Raw genomic sequence first — 14,499 nt, 5'->3', positions numbered from 1 at the left:
TTGGGTATTGTGATGTGCAGAAAGCATTGTAGCATCATCCACTGTGGAAAAAACAAGCAACAACAGTGTTCATCTAATATCATATGCCTACCATTTATGTAAATAAAACAGCTTGATTGAAAGGTAAAACTACTCCATTTTGTATCAATATAACTGTTCAGCTTTAATGGAAACAGGACAAGTTATGACCCACAGGAGAACTGCCACTTTGAAAGTGCACATGGCAATGTGCTGCCCTGGCGTACATTGTAGCCCATGTCACAGATAGGGGGTTTTCTCTTTTGTTGTGAACTATGGGACTTTTATCCCTCCATAGCTCTATTGAATCCAGTCTCACACTATCTCCATCCTTCAGTTCAGTAATTCACTGCAGGACCGGGATTTAACATTTTTATCACAGGACTGTCCTGCCCAAAAAAGGAACAGGAGGTCAGACTGCCTCCTCCTCCTCAAATCTCCCCTTATGTCTCTCTTGGACCTCTTCTGCTCAACCCCCTTACTCCTCAGGGTAAGAATGGGTACAAATAACATTTTCAACAGGAGTTCCATCACAAGAGCTGGAGTCTAGCATGCTCGAACAGTATCACTCAAAAAGGGACAGAGCCTTTAAAGTAAATAATTCTGCCACTTGGCAGGGTAGCTGGGTCAATTCTATAGTATTTTTGTTCCCACCATTCCACATTCGTCCATGCATCGCACCCCCCCCCCCCCCCCCACAACTCTGTCCAAACACATCTCTGACACTGGAGTGCAGTGCTAAATGCCAGGCTGTCTCTGATGTGATTGTTAGGGGAATTGTTGACAGTTCTCTTGGCCACTGATACTGGGATACTGGACAAGATTGGCCCTTGGCCAGGAAAAATAAATCAGCAGAGAGTAAATTATGCCACTTGGCCTCTTCCATGCTGCCACCACAGAGACTTAGTACCACTTACAAATTTACAAACTGGTGCCCAAGCTTTAGCTTAAACATTGACATGCTGAGCAGGGCGATTGGCTGTTCTCAGTCCAAATCTCCAACACGTGAGCTGAGGGAGCTGAATTCTTCTGTTCCCCCCACCTTATTTTTCACTGCTTTGGCCAGGAATCTTCCTGTTACAGTGATCAGAATTTCTTATTCACATGGAACTTCCTCTGGTCTTTTATTCTCGTCACCATATTCTACAGGGGTGACTACAAGGGTACACTTTGTACCAAAATGGACTTCGGTTTTATGTTCTAATTGTATTCTTTCTTGTAAAAATTGTGTATAATTTATGTTTTTCTTATGAATGCTGCTTATATGCCATGTGCCTGTGATGCTGCTGCAAGTAAGTTTTTCATTGCACCTGTGCATACACATACTTGTGCACTTGACAACAAACTCGACTTGACTTTACACCAACCTTCTCAATTTTTCCATCCCACCGACTCGCTCTGATGTATCCCACTCTGAACTTGTGACGCTGTTCTTACTTGGTGAGTTCTGGAAAATCTTCAATACTTCTTCTTGGGGCTGATGTTGAGCAGGAGGAATCTGCCTCCTATTATTCTCCAGATGCACATAAAGACTGCCTAATAACCACACTACCATCTGTGGTTGGAGGTATAATATCATTGAGGATTAATTGATTCAATTCTCATTACAAGTTCTCTGGCTATCAGCTAAATCACTCTCTAGTCTGCAGGAAGTGGCACAGCTTCAAACTGCTGTAATCGGGAGATAATACCTGGTGAACCAATATTAGTTCTGGACAAATTACTTGAATTGAACATCAGTGACAGAGTCAATGATTACTTGGAAGCTACCAGCTAACCTAGGAGTCAGCATGAATTTGTGAAAGGTGGGTCACGTCTAGCATGTTTGTTTCAGCTTGTTTTCTTGCAAAATGCCCTTGCTAGGCTTCCACATAAGATCTTTGGCAAAAAAATGACAGGCACAGAATCAGAGTTCACTCTGTAACAGATTGAAATGTGGTTGTTAGTTACTTAGGAGAAAGAAAGATAAAAGGAACATTCTCAGATTAGCAGGATGTGACATATGGTTCTACTCTTCCCTTTAACAGATTGTAAGCTTCAATAACTCTTGGATACAAACACTCATCCAGTGTTATCCCCATCACATCCCTTTGACTTTTTCTCTGAATCTCACCCCTTGTTGTGTTTCCACTGTCCTTTCTGACTTCTCTCTGATCCCAAGCGATCAATCCTTAGAACAGGTCTCAGCTGCATCATGTAAATTCCCCAATTAAACAAATTTTGTCCTCAATAGGAAGGTGAGCTCTCTTCTGCCCACCTTCACCTTTGTGCTCACGATTTTTTAGGAATCTTCAGCTCATTCAGTGACCCCATTTCTTGCCTTCAGAATTCCTCAACCATCTGGACCCCTTCACCTGGCCTCTTACTCTCTCCACATCTTATCATCATAAAGCTCCTGATGTGATCCCTCTCAACTTTCCATGCAACCATATGTCTTCTTAACTCAGTTTTTCTCTCTCCATCAGTATAGTCTGGCCCACTGGGCATGTCCCAAAGCCCTCCTATTAGCAACCCCCATAGAGACAAAAGCAGAATCTGCTTCTAATGGCACATTTCCTCATATGGTCTCACTTAATCAGAAGTATCCCCTTTATTCCACCCCACCTTCCTCATATTTTCTGCTGTTTTCTCCCTTTTCCAGTTCTGATTATGAGCTTCAGACCTGAAACATTAAACCTGTTTCTCTTTGCACAGATGCTGCCTGCCCTGCTGAGTGTTTCAAGCAATTTCTGTTTTTATTTCAGATTTCCAGCATCTGCAGTCTTTCTTTTAGATTTCATTTTCAGAATATGCTTAACTTTAACTGAATGTTGACTGCCAGTATGTAATGTACAACGTGTCCAAATCTCCACAACCATTTATGATTGGCTAGCGATAACTCTGTCCATAATATAACCCCACGCCAAGTTACACCACCCCTGAGGAGAGTTTCCTGCAATTGCTCTGAGTGGCTCTCCAAATTGTCACCAGATGTCTAACCCCAGCTGGATATAAAGTATTTTCTGATATTTTATTGTGCTATTTTACTGATCCTTAATGAAACTAGTGCTGTATCCTCAGTTAGAACTTACATTAATGACTAAAACATATCCCCTGTAGCAGGTTGTTAAACATGGCATGCACTTTACGGATAAATAATGGATAAAAGAACGCAATCTTTGATTTTCATACATAATAGGAGAGAAATGTAGTAATCGCAAAACAAAAAAAATAAGTACAGCTGCTGGAAATCTGAAATGAAAATAAAAACTGCTGGAAATAGTCAAGAAGCACCAGCGGCATCTGTGGTCTGAGAAACAGAGTTAACGTTTCAGGTGGACAACCTTTCGTTGGAACTGGGAATAGTTAGAAAACAGGCATGTCTTAAGTTGCACTGAAGCCAGAGGGGAGGGTACAAACAAAAAAGGAATGTCTGAGAAGCTGGAAATTTTAAAAAAAAACAGAAAATGCCTGGAAATATTCAGCAGGTCAGGCAGTATCTGTGGAAAAGTAACAGAGTTAATGTTCTGAGGCTTTGCCAGAACCTCCTGAAGCTAGGCAGATCATTGCCTACTTCTCTTAGCTCTGTGATCTGAAAACTTTGACATCATATACATGTCCACTTTACTAACACACATCTAATACCCTATCACAGATCCCTGGGAAAACTACTATATACTTGCCTCCTGTCTAAAAATCAACTGTTCACTGCTACTTTCTACCTTCTGTCTCTGAGCCAATTTTACAGCAACGGTTCCTTTGATCCTAAGGATTTTACTTCTGTTAACGTCCAACATGCTGCATTTGCCAAAGTACTTTTTGACTTGATGGGCATTTTAAGCACAGCAGTCTGTTCACCTCCCATTCAATACCACAGCTGCCTCCTCTGTTATTGCTGCATTGGCAGAAACATTGTTACTGGTGAAGACAGATGGGAAGTTTCATTTAGATCCTCAGCCATGCCGTCTGCCTTCTCAAGGTGATCTCCCTTTTTGGTTCCTAATCAGTCCTCTTCAGTCATTGACTAACCTCTCACTATTTGAACAACAAAAAAATTGCAGATGGTAGAAATATTTCACAGCTCAGCCTGCATTTGTGAAGAGTAAAACAAAATTAATGATGGAAGATCACTGGTTTGAAATGTTATTTCTGTTTCTTTCTCCACATATGCTGCCTGACCTGTAAGGTATTTTCAGCATTCTCTGCTTTTAATATTTGAATTGGGTTAACCTTTACTTTCATGGAAACCAGCCTCCTCTTCATGGACTCTGTCTATACTTCTCGCTGCCTTCCTAAAGCAGCCAGCATAATTAAAGACCCCACCCACCCCAGACATTCTCTCTTCTCTCCCCTCCCATCGGGCAGAAGATACAAAATCCTTAAAGCACATACCACCAGGCTCAAGGACAGCTTCTATCCCACTGTTATAAGACTATTGACCGGTTCTCTAGTATGATAAGATGGACTCTTGACCTCATAATCTACCTTGTTATGGCCTTGCACCTTATTGTCTACCTGCACTGCACTTTCTGTATAAATTTAATATTTTATTCTGCACTCTGTTACTGTTTTACCTTGTACTACCTCAATGCACTGTTGTAATGGCTATGGTCTTCACCCACCCATCTGGGTCATTCTCTCTTCTCTCCTCTTCCATCAGGTAGAAGATACAAGAGCCTGAGGGCACGTACCACCAGACTTAAGGACAGCTTCTACCCCACTGTGATAAGATTATTGAACGGTTCCCTTATACGATGTGATGGACTATGACCTCACGATCTACCTTGTTCTGACCTTGCACCTTATTGCACTGCACTTTCTCTGTAGCTGTGACACTTTGTACAGTTATTGTTTTTACCTGTACTACATCAATGCACTCTGTATTAACCCAATGTAACTGCACTGTGTAATGAATTGACCTGTACAATCGGTATGCAAGACAAGTTTTTCATTGTACCTCGGTACAAGTGACAATAATAAACCAATTTAGTTACAAATTTCTGACAAAAGGTCTTTCACCTGAAATCTTTCCATAAATGCTGCCTCATCTGCTGAGTGCTTCCAGCATTTTCAGTTTTTGTTTCAGATTTTCAGCATCGCAGTTTTTGATTTTCAGTTGCTAATTTTTAACCCTCACACTTTCTCTTTGCTTCTTTTGATTTCCTCCGTCTTTCTGTACTCAACTTGGCTCAGAACTGATCATAAACGAGGAGGTTTACTCTGTACTTTGCTTTTGCTCTGTATGCTCTACTTCCCTGGTGAACTTGATGGGACAGTGCATAGGAAGCATTTCTCTATAATTCACCAGTGTTGCACCTTGCCTGAGGTCATCACAGAAGGGAAACCATACATTCACCTGAGCATGTCCTGTCATTCAGTTAGGAGATAGTGGTTATGGTCACTTTCTCATCTGATCCCCACATCCTCAAATTCCCCCAACATATCCAGAAATCCTATGATACCAGCCTCAACTATGTTTAAAGACTTGACCATCCACGAACCTCTGAAATAGAGATACAAAACTCCTTGTTAAGAAATATTCCCTCCTTCTAGTCACTGAGAACAATCCATCATCCTGAGGCCATGCCCATTAGATCAAGTCACTCCAGGTGGAGGAAACAGTTTCACAGTGTTGACTCTTTCAGAGTCTCGTATCTCAGTGAGTGCACTTCCCAGTATTTTAAATTCCAGTGAGTATAAGCCGATCTTTACTCAGTCTTTCCTCATGAGGATGTTTTCCAACCTAGTGAATCTATGCAGCCCTGGCTCTAAGCCAAGCACATACTGCTTTAGACACAGGGTACTAAAACTGCACACCAACATGCCCCTGTACACTGACATTACTAACTGTATGCGCCATGTTATTTTGCTTCTTGAATATCCCATGTTATCCCCCAGATGTGGGAGAGCAGCAGGAGTAGGTGACTTGGCCCTCCAACCTGCTCCACTGTTCAATATGACCATGAATGATCTGAACTTCAGCCTCATTTCCATTTCCTGCCTAATCGCTATTAACCCTAATATTCCAATGTTATCCACAGACTGACCTAATGGTCCCAATATTGTGCCTCAGCATTTTATGGTGACACACCTGTACCCACCAGCATTATCCCTTTGATTATGCAGTGCCAGGCCTGTTACCACCCATGCTATTTCTTTAGTCAATCCCTCAGGGGCAAGTATGTCTCACTCCATCCCACTTCTATGGGTTCTGAGGTTGCTACTGAGGCCAAGGTGGGACCTGCAGAGTTTGTCACAGGTGGGGTGGGAGATGCTTGTAAGTGGGTTGTTTGAGAAGTGGTGTACTTCTTATACCACTTATACCGGGTTTTTGGGTGCTCTTGTGAAGGGACTCAGTGCCATCACTCAGTAAATGATCTTTCTACGTGGTGAGCGACCATGGGCCAGGAATTCCCTCAAATCTGTGGAAATATTCCTCTCTTCAAAAAGCTTTTAAGAATATCCTTGAATCATTTCCTCTGTCCATCTGGTAATCACTTGGTGTAATGGGTCTATTTCAGAGTATGTTATTGGGTGTATGAATGACTTGGCTTGCCCATCACAGCAGATTGATTATAGTCTGGGTCCCAGTGCTGGGGACATTGGCCTGGGAGAGGACACACAATGGTTCATTTAGCCTGTCAGTGGATTTAAAGGATTTGGCATGGACAGGCTTAGTGGTATCTCCCTCATGCTTTGAGGTGCTGCTGTGATTAGTCCATATCTCAGAGGTATACAGGTCAGCTATCACTCTTGCTTGGTAGACCATGAGCTTTGTACCGGATCTTCATACAAACTTTTCCTTAGACAGCCAAAGGCTGTGCTGGTGCACTGAAGGCAAAGGTGAATTGCATCATCAATATCAACTTTCATTGAAAAATGACTAGCAAGTACAAAAAGTGATCTAAGTTTTCTATAGTCTCATTATGCACCTTTACTATCTGGGGTACGATTGTACAGCAGGAGTAGGTTGATAAAAGACCTTAGTTTTGAAGATATTAAATTTTAAGCCCATTCTCTTGTATATGCCGATGAATGATTATGACCTGGAGCTTGGCCTCCAAATGTTATTGCACAAATGGCATTGCACAAGTGTTGTCAGTGTACTACATCTCCATGACTGAATTGAGGTGACCTTGGCCTTGGAGTAGACGGGACAGAGGTTGAACAATTTTTATTTGGCTTGTAGATTAGTTCCATTCCACTGCCAGATTGGTTGGAGTTGAATGAAGCAATGCAGAGAGAAAAACTGAGAAGAGTTCCTCAGTGTCTCACAGTTACTCCAGTGATATGGGGTCAGACCTATGCCGACCAGCGCTGTAATTCACCGTTGTCCTCTGGAAACTGTACATTCACTGTACCCAATGGTCCATTTCCCAAGTGTTATATAATGATGCACCTATTACACAGCAACAGACTTTACACATCAGTATTTATGCCAATGCAATAAAATAACAGGCGTAACCATAATTAGAATATTTGTTTTCCTTTGAGATCTTACCCAGCAATGATTAAGTTATAGACCTATATAGATACAGTGATAGACCTATAGTCAGCAGTACTGTACCTCAGTGTTCTCCTATATCTGACCTGTGGCCACCATTACTGTAATCATGATGTACAGTAACAGACCTAGACTCACCAAGTGACTGCCTATTATACTATGTGACTTATACACATCAGTATTAATCTGAGGTGGGAAGATCATCAACTCTGTGAAAGATTCACGTTAGTCTGCCCAAAGCTTATTGGTTTCCCAGTGCAATATGTCCGCAATAGAATATTCCAGACTGGCACATTTCAAGGTACAGGAGTAAATGTTGAGGGATGCACTGATGCTTGGTGCAGCCACCTCAAAGGCTTTGTGGATAAAAGCTAAAGTAATAGGGTCTTACCACTCGAACCAAGCAGCTCAGCCCCTGTAATAATCTCTCCAGTTTACACTGGCAGAATGCTTGGAACCGAAAAATTGATGACATGCAAACATATTGTAAATATTATAGTAAATATAATGAGAGGGGCAAAGTGAATGATGACAGTGTCATGTCCCATTTGTATAACTGCATATTTTATGAATAAAGTATATTTTTTTGGAAACAGACCTGCATTATACAGTAACAGAATGCTGTCTAGCACTGCTCCCATGCCATACAATGGCAGACTCCGTCTCAACAGAACTGGAGTTACACTGTGAAAGCCTCATTCCACCAATACTCAACCCTTCATACAGCAACAAACCTGTACCCAACAGTACCAGACTCCTTACACAGTAACAGACCTTCCCCTGCGAGTACAATACCTCACTATTAAAAAGCGACAGACTTCTGCTCACAAGAATAATCCCTCAGTGTCTAAGGGCAAATGTGGAATCTATGGGTCACTGTCATCCACGGTTCAACAGAGGACGTTGAATCCGGAGTTCTCCAGCCCTCACAAGTGAAAGATGGGGAATGAGCTAAACCCACAGCGAGTCTCTCTGAGAGGCCCCCATTACCACTTTTGTTTGTTTTTCACCCTCAAGCTGATGTTTGCGATATTCAGTTCCTGATTAGTCTGCCTGAATAAAGGAAAAGAGAACAAGTGAAGCACAAAAAGCTTTCAGGGACAGAGAGCAAACTGGAGGAGACCTGAGGGAGTGTCAGTCAAGACATCACTGTGCAAAAGATGAATTCTTTCGCCGTGTTTCCCGGGGAGGGGGAAGTACCTGGGACTAGTGGAACTTGTGGGAGAAGATCAAGAGTGAGTGATGAGAGATAGGAGGATTAGAGAAAGAGAAGGATAGGCAGATTCAGCCAGTCAGTACCCTCAGGAGGTGCAGGGTAACAGCATGTCACTGATGATTCTGTACTGATCAGATCACAGGGCACAGACCAAATCTGACTGGGGGAGGAGTGTATTCTTCAGGGATGGGGCAGTTAGGGAGAGGTAGTAAATGTCAGCCCCGCCAGATCCTGCATACAAATAAAAAAGTTGACACTTACCATTTTCCTGGTGATAGTAGGGCTGGGAGATATGGGCTGAGGTTGCTCCAACCACTATCTGCCACAGCAGAGGTGCCTGTACCATGACACATAGTGCCAGCCAGCAGCACATATTGGACACTGGCAGAGATGCACAAGGGGTGTCGAATATAGACCCCCCCCCCCCCCGAGCAACACCCCACCCCCTGCTCAAAGGGGTCCAGCTGGAGAGAGGGGTAGGAAGAAGTAGAAATAGAGGCTGACAAGAGAACTGAAGGCGGGGGGTGGGGAGGGGAACCAGAGAGGGTGAGGGTTAAAAAGAAATGGGAAATAAAAGAGAGATAGAGGGAGGGTGGAGGATAATGTGAGGGACAAGGAGGAAGGAGTTAGCGGGGAGCAGGGGTAGAGAGGGGGAAGGAGGTAGAACTGGAGGGAGAGACGGGGGTCTGGCTCCAAGCGGTTCCCTGCAGCAGGGACTCCGGCTGTTCCGTGGGATGGGTCCTGCAGGCAGTGAGCCGCTGCCGAGCGCTCGGGGTGTCGACCGCTCGCTCTCTCCTCTGTCTCGATCCCATCCCGCAATCGGACCCGGAGCTGCTGCAAAACCCGGACTGGAGTCCAAGCCAGCTGGAGCGGAGAAGGCCGAGGGGGAGCCGGGAGGGGACAGGAATCGAGATCCAAGGGAAAAGAATACCAGCCTGGGGGTGGGGTGGAGTTCTAGCTTGGGGGTAGGAAAATGGAGGCTGAGGCCCCTCATTAAGAATTGGGTTAGAAAGTTGAGGGTGATGGTGCAGGAGGCATCGGCGGTTTGAGGGAGGGAGTATGGAGGGGTTGGTGGAGGTGGGTTGTGGGTTGTTTGGGAAAGAGGGGAATGGAGTCGGGATGTGGTAGGTCCAAGTCTTGGTTGGTCATAGCTAGATTGTGAGGGTGGGGATGGAGGTCAAGACACAGCTTAAACGTGTGACCCACAGCTCAAGGGTGTAAGAATGGGGCTCATGTAGTTGGTATCCCCGTTCACAGCTGGGAAGTTGGGTGGGCTAGTGCCATGGCTCAAGGATGGGGCTGTTTTATCTCAAAGGTGCAAGGCAGTAGGATCCCATCTTAAAGGTGCAGGTTGAATCGAGTTCCAACCTGAGGGTGTGGGTGTGTTTTGGGGGGGGGGGGGGTACATTACTGTGGGTGAGGTGAGGTCCATTACTTGAGGGTGTGGGTGAGGTGGGGTCCCATTACTGAGGGTGTGGGTGTAAGTGAGGTGGGGTCCCATTACTGAGGGTGTGGGTGAGGTGAGGTCCATTACTGTGGGTGAGGTGGGGTCCTATTACTGTGGGTGTGGGTGAGTTGGGGTCCCATTCAGAGAGTGTAGGGGAATGAGGTTTCAACTTGGGGGTATGAGGTGGTGAGATCTCATCTCGAGGTGTTGAGGGAGATCATTTATGGGCTGGGTTGGGGTGGGAACTTTTGCTGGCCTCGTATTGATCAGAACTCTTCAGCTTCTGGATGGCGAGTGACAGTAGAACCAGTCAACAAAGGGGAGGTGGTGCATGCGGACAAGTGCGGTGCAGATCAATTGACGTTGAGCATCACTGCATGAGGTAATAACCAAACTCAGCAGGAATTAAGTCCCCACACCGTATTTCCCTAATGTGATGTGGAGAATATCCTCCATCACGGCGAGGTAGGAAACTGTATAAGCAGTCAAGTTGTAGGGGGATGAGATGGGAAGTCAAAGAGTGTACCCCCAAGGCCTTGGATCCATTGCAGCAAGAAGTTTAGCGAGCTCACATGAGTGGTCAAAGTTAGTGATACATCTTCATATCCCTTTCCCTCCAAAAGCACCACTAGCTCACATACTGCGCAGTGCAATTCAACCTCATCATTCAACTACCAAAGATATCAATCAAGCTCTCCATTTTCCTGCTATACCTTAATCCACATACCATTACTCCAAGTCTCACACCCACTTCTCACAGCTTCTTTGAAATGATGGTGTACCTCTTCAACCACTGTAGACACACCAGCCACACACACTGAGTGACTGTCAATAATACAGTACCACAACTCCTTTAGGATAATGTGTTAGTACCCAATCCTCAAGAACTGGAGCAAAGTGCTCTTCCATTGTATTTTGTATTTTGTATTAGAGGCCTTAGCCAGAGGTGATCATGAGGGATAACAGTACACTCAATCCTAATTCTCCCCATGATGCATTTCCCCATTTGCCACAATCATTTTTGATTTATAAGTTTCAAGTACTAAAAGCATGTAACTTCAAGTCCAACAGACAAAGACATTCATTATAATAGGTACAGGAAGCAATTAGGAAGACAAACAGTATGTTGGCCTTTATCGCAAGAGGTTTTGAGTACAAATGTAGAGACATCTTGCTCCAATTATATAGAGCTCTGGTCAGACTGTATCTGGAATGTAATGTACAGGTCTGGTATTCCTACCCATGGAATGAGGTACTGTACTTGTGATAGGGAGAGGGTGCAGCAAAAATTCACCAGGCTGATTCCTGGGACTGCAGACTTGTTTTATGAGGAAAGATTAAGCAGACTAGTCCTGTACTCTCTGGACTTTAATCTCATTGAAATATACAACATTCTCATGGGCTTGACAGTGAAGATGCAGGGTTAATGTTTCCTCCTGCCAGGGATATGTAGAACCACTGATCAAAATAAGGGGTCAGACTTTCATGACAGACAAAGAGAAACGCCTTCACGCAGAGGGCAATGAATCTGTTTCGAATACGCTGAGCCCTTGAGTAAAGAATTCCAAAGATTCATTGCCCTCTGCATGAAGACGTTTCTCTTTGATTGCCATGAAGGTCTGACCCCTTATTTTGGTCACTGGTTCTAGATATCCCCGGCAGGAGGAAACATTAACTCTGCATCTTCTCTTTCTTATGTTTACTGAGAAAAGGCACAAGAATAATTAGTTGAAACATAGATGTACTTTGTGGCAACTTGTGGTTTTCACTAAAGACTTACAGATGATCAGCTACGGAGGGAGAATGAAACAGGACCTGTAGTGACATTCTGGGATGATTTGGGAACATAGATAAATCCAATGCTCACTGTTTGTTGAGCTAGAAAAGGGCATTTGTCATTGCCTCTGTCTCCCTCCCTCTTTCTCCAGCTACTTCTTCCTTTTCCTGCAGCTCTTCTTATCCATTGCCAACAATGACCATGCCTACATTGATGCCAGGTTGTGGAGACTCCACCAAGCCACAAGCCTGACACCTCCTCTAGACTGAATTGGACAGTGTTTCCAGAATCAGTCCAGACAGTGAATGTGCTGCTTCAGGACACCAACAGCCAGGGCACGAGAGAGTTGCCCTTGTTTCCAAGCAGTCACCCACTGCTTTTGCAGTTGATGTATACCCCAGGTTTTGATGTGGCTTGCCACTCACAGTCATGTGGTAAAGCAGCAATCTTTGCAAATCTCAGTGCACATGCTGCCTGCTGCTCTCTTTGAAGGGAGGTCTAGATGAACCAGCCACTCCTGGAGTGGAGACTATTGATGCCCTTCTAATGAACATAAGAAAGAAGAGCAGGATAAGGCCAGTCAGCCTTCAAGCCTGCTCCACCATTCAATAAGACTGTAGCTAATCCATTTTGGCTCAATGTCACTTTCCTATTCTCTCCCATAACCCCAACTCCCTTGTAGTTTAAAAACATGTCTTTCTCTACTTTGAATACATTCAATGCCACGGCCTCCACAGCTCTCTGGGTAAAGAGTTGCAGAGTCGTGAGGCAGCGAAACGAAAATTCCTCCTCTTCTCCATCTCAAATGGGCGACCCCTTATTCTGAAACTATGCCGGCTGGTTCTAGTGGAATCATCCTTTCAGCATACACCCTGTCAATCCCCCTTGGAATCTTATATATATTGGTTTTGGTTTATTATTGTCACTTGTACCGAGGTACAGTGAATAACTTGTCTTGCATACCGATCGTACAGGTCAATTCATTACACAGTGCAGTTACATTGAGTTAGTGCAGAGTGCATTGATGTAGTGCAGGTAAAAACAATAACAGTGCAGAGTAAAGTGTCACAGCTACAGAGAAAGTGCAGTGCAATAAGATGCAAGGTCACAACAAGGTAGCTTATGAGGTCATAGTCCACCTCATCGTATAAGGGAACCGTTCAATAGTCTTATCACAGTGGGGTAGAAACTGTCCTTAAGTCTGGTGGTACATGCTCGCAGCCTCCTGTATCTTCTACCTGATGGAAGAGGAGAGAAGAGAGTACGTCCCGGATGGGTGGGGTCTTTGATTATGCTGGCTGCTTCACCATGACAACGAGAGGTAAAGACAGAGTCCAAGGAGGGGAGGCTGGTGTCTGTGATGTGCTGGGCTGTGTCCACAACTCCCTGCAGTTTCTTGCGGTCCTGGGCAGAGCAGTTGCCGTACCAAGCCGTGATACATCCTGATAGGATGCTTTCTATGGTGCATCACTAAAAGTTGGTGAGGGTCAAAAGGGACAAACCAAATTTCTTTAGCCTCCTGAGGAAGTAGAGGCACTGCTGAGCTTTCTTGGCTGTGGCATCTACGTGATTTGACCAGGACAGGCTGTTGGTGTCACTCCCAGGAACTTGAAGCGCTCAACCCTCTCGACCTCAGCACCATTGATGTAGACAGGTGCATGTACACCGTCCCCTTTCCTGAAGTCAATGACCAGCTTTTTTGTTTTGTTGACATTGAGGGAAAGGTTGTTGTCATGACACCATTCCACTAAGCTCTCTATCTCCTTCCTGATCTCCGACTCATCGCTGTTTGAAATACGGCCTACAATGGTGGTATCATCTGCAAATTTGTAGATGGAGTTAGAGCAGAATCTGGCCACACAGTCATGAGTGTATAGGGAGTAGAGTAGAGGGCTGAGGATGCAGCCTTGTGGGGCACCAGTGTTGAGAATAATCGTGCCGGAGGCATTATTGCCTATCCTCACTGATTGAGGTCTGTTTGTTAGAAAGTCAAGGATCCAATCACTTCTCATTCTTCTATACTCAGTGTAAAGGCCAAACCTACTTAATCTTTCTTCATCATTCAATCCCTTCATCCCTGATATCAGCCTTGTGAATCTTCTGGGCACTGCCTTTAATGCACACACCTCCTATTTTACATACAGAGACCAAAAGTGTAGACAGTACTCAAGGTGCAGTCTCACCAGTGTTCTGTACAGAAGCATCAAAACTTCCCTACTTTTGTACTCCAAAATTCTTACAATAGGGCCAACATTTCATTGGTCTTTCTAATTGCTGTTGTACCTGCACGATAACGCTGTGTTTTATGAACAAGGAGCCCAGATCCCCACATACTGCAACATACTGTAGTATCACTTTATTTAAATAATAATTTGCTTTTTCATTCTCCCTTTCACTCAGGGTTAACCTCACATTTTCCCACATTATCTTCCATTTGCCAAGCTCTTGCCCATTCATTAACCCATCTATATCTGAATGATATTTGAGGATTGCACTTACTGCTGAGACCCTTTCCCTCTCTCTCCCTCCCCCCTTCAACCTCTTCCAGCAGTTCGGAT

General features: G+C 44.3%; 1 protein-coding gene across 1 annotated transcript in view; it reads right to left on the bottom strand.

Moving 5' to 3' along the window:
• kcp (kielin cysteine rich BMP regulator) overlaps positions 1-9,118 on the bottom strand; it is a 106,724-nt gene extending 97,606 nt beyond the window's left edge. The window contains 1 exon segment of the mRNA XM_052034140.1: positions 8,979-9,118. Coding sequence (XP_051890100.1) covers positions 8,979-9,090 — 112 coding nt within the window. The 5' untranslated portion in view covers positions 9,091-9,118.
• Between the last annotated feature and the right edge of the window lie 5,381 nt (positions 9,119-14,499).

The sequence above is a fragment of the Pristis pectinata genome, chromosome 19 (assembly GCF_009764475.1).
Source record: "Pristis pectinata isolate sPriPec2 chromosome 19, sPriPec2.1.pri, whole genome shotgun sequence".
NCBI lineage: Eukaryota > Metazoa > Chordata > Chondrichthyes > Rhinopristiformes > Pristidae > Pristis > Pristis pectinata.
Note: the sequence above shows the minus strand (reverse complement) of the source record. Positions and strands in the feature narration are given on the sequence as shown.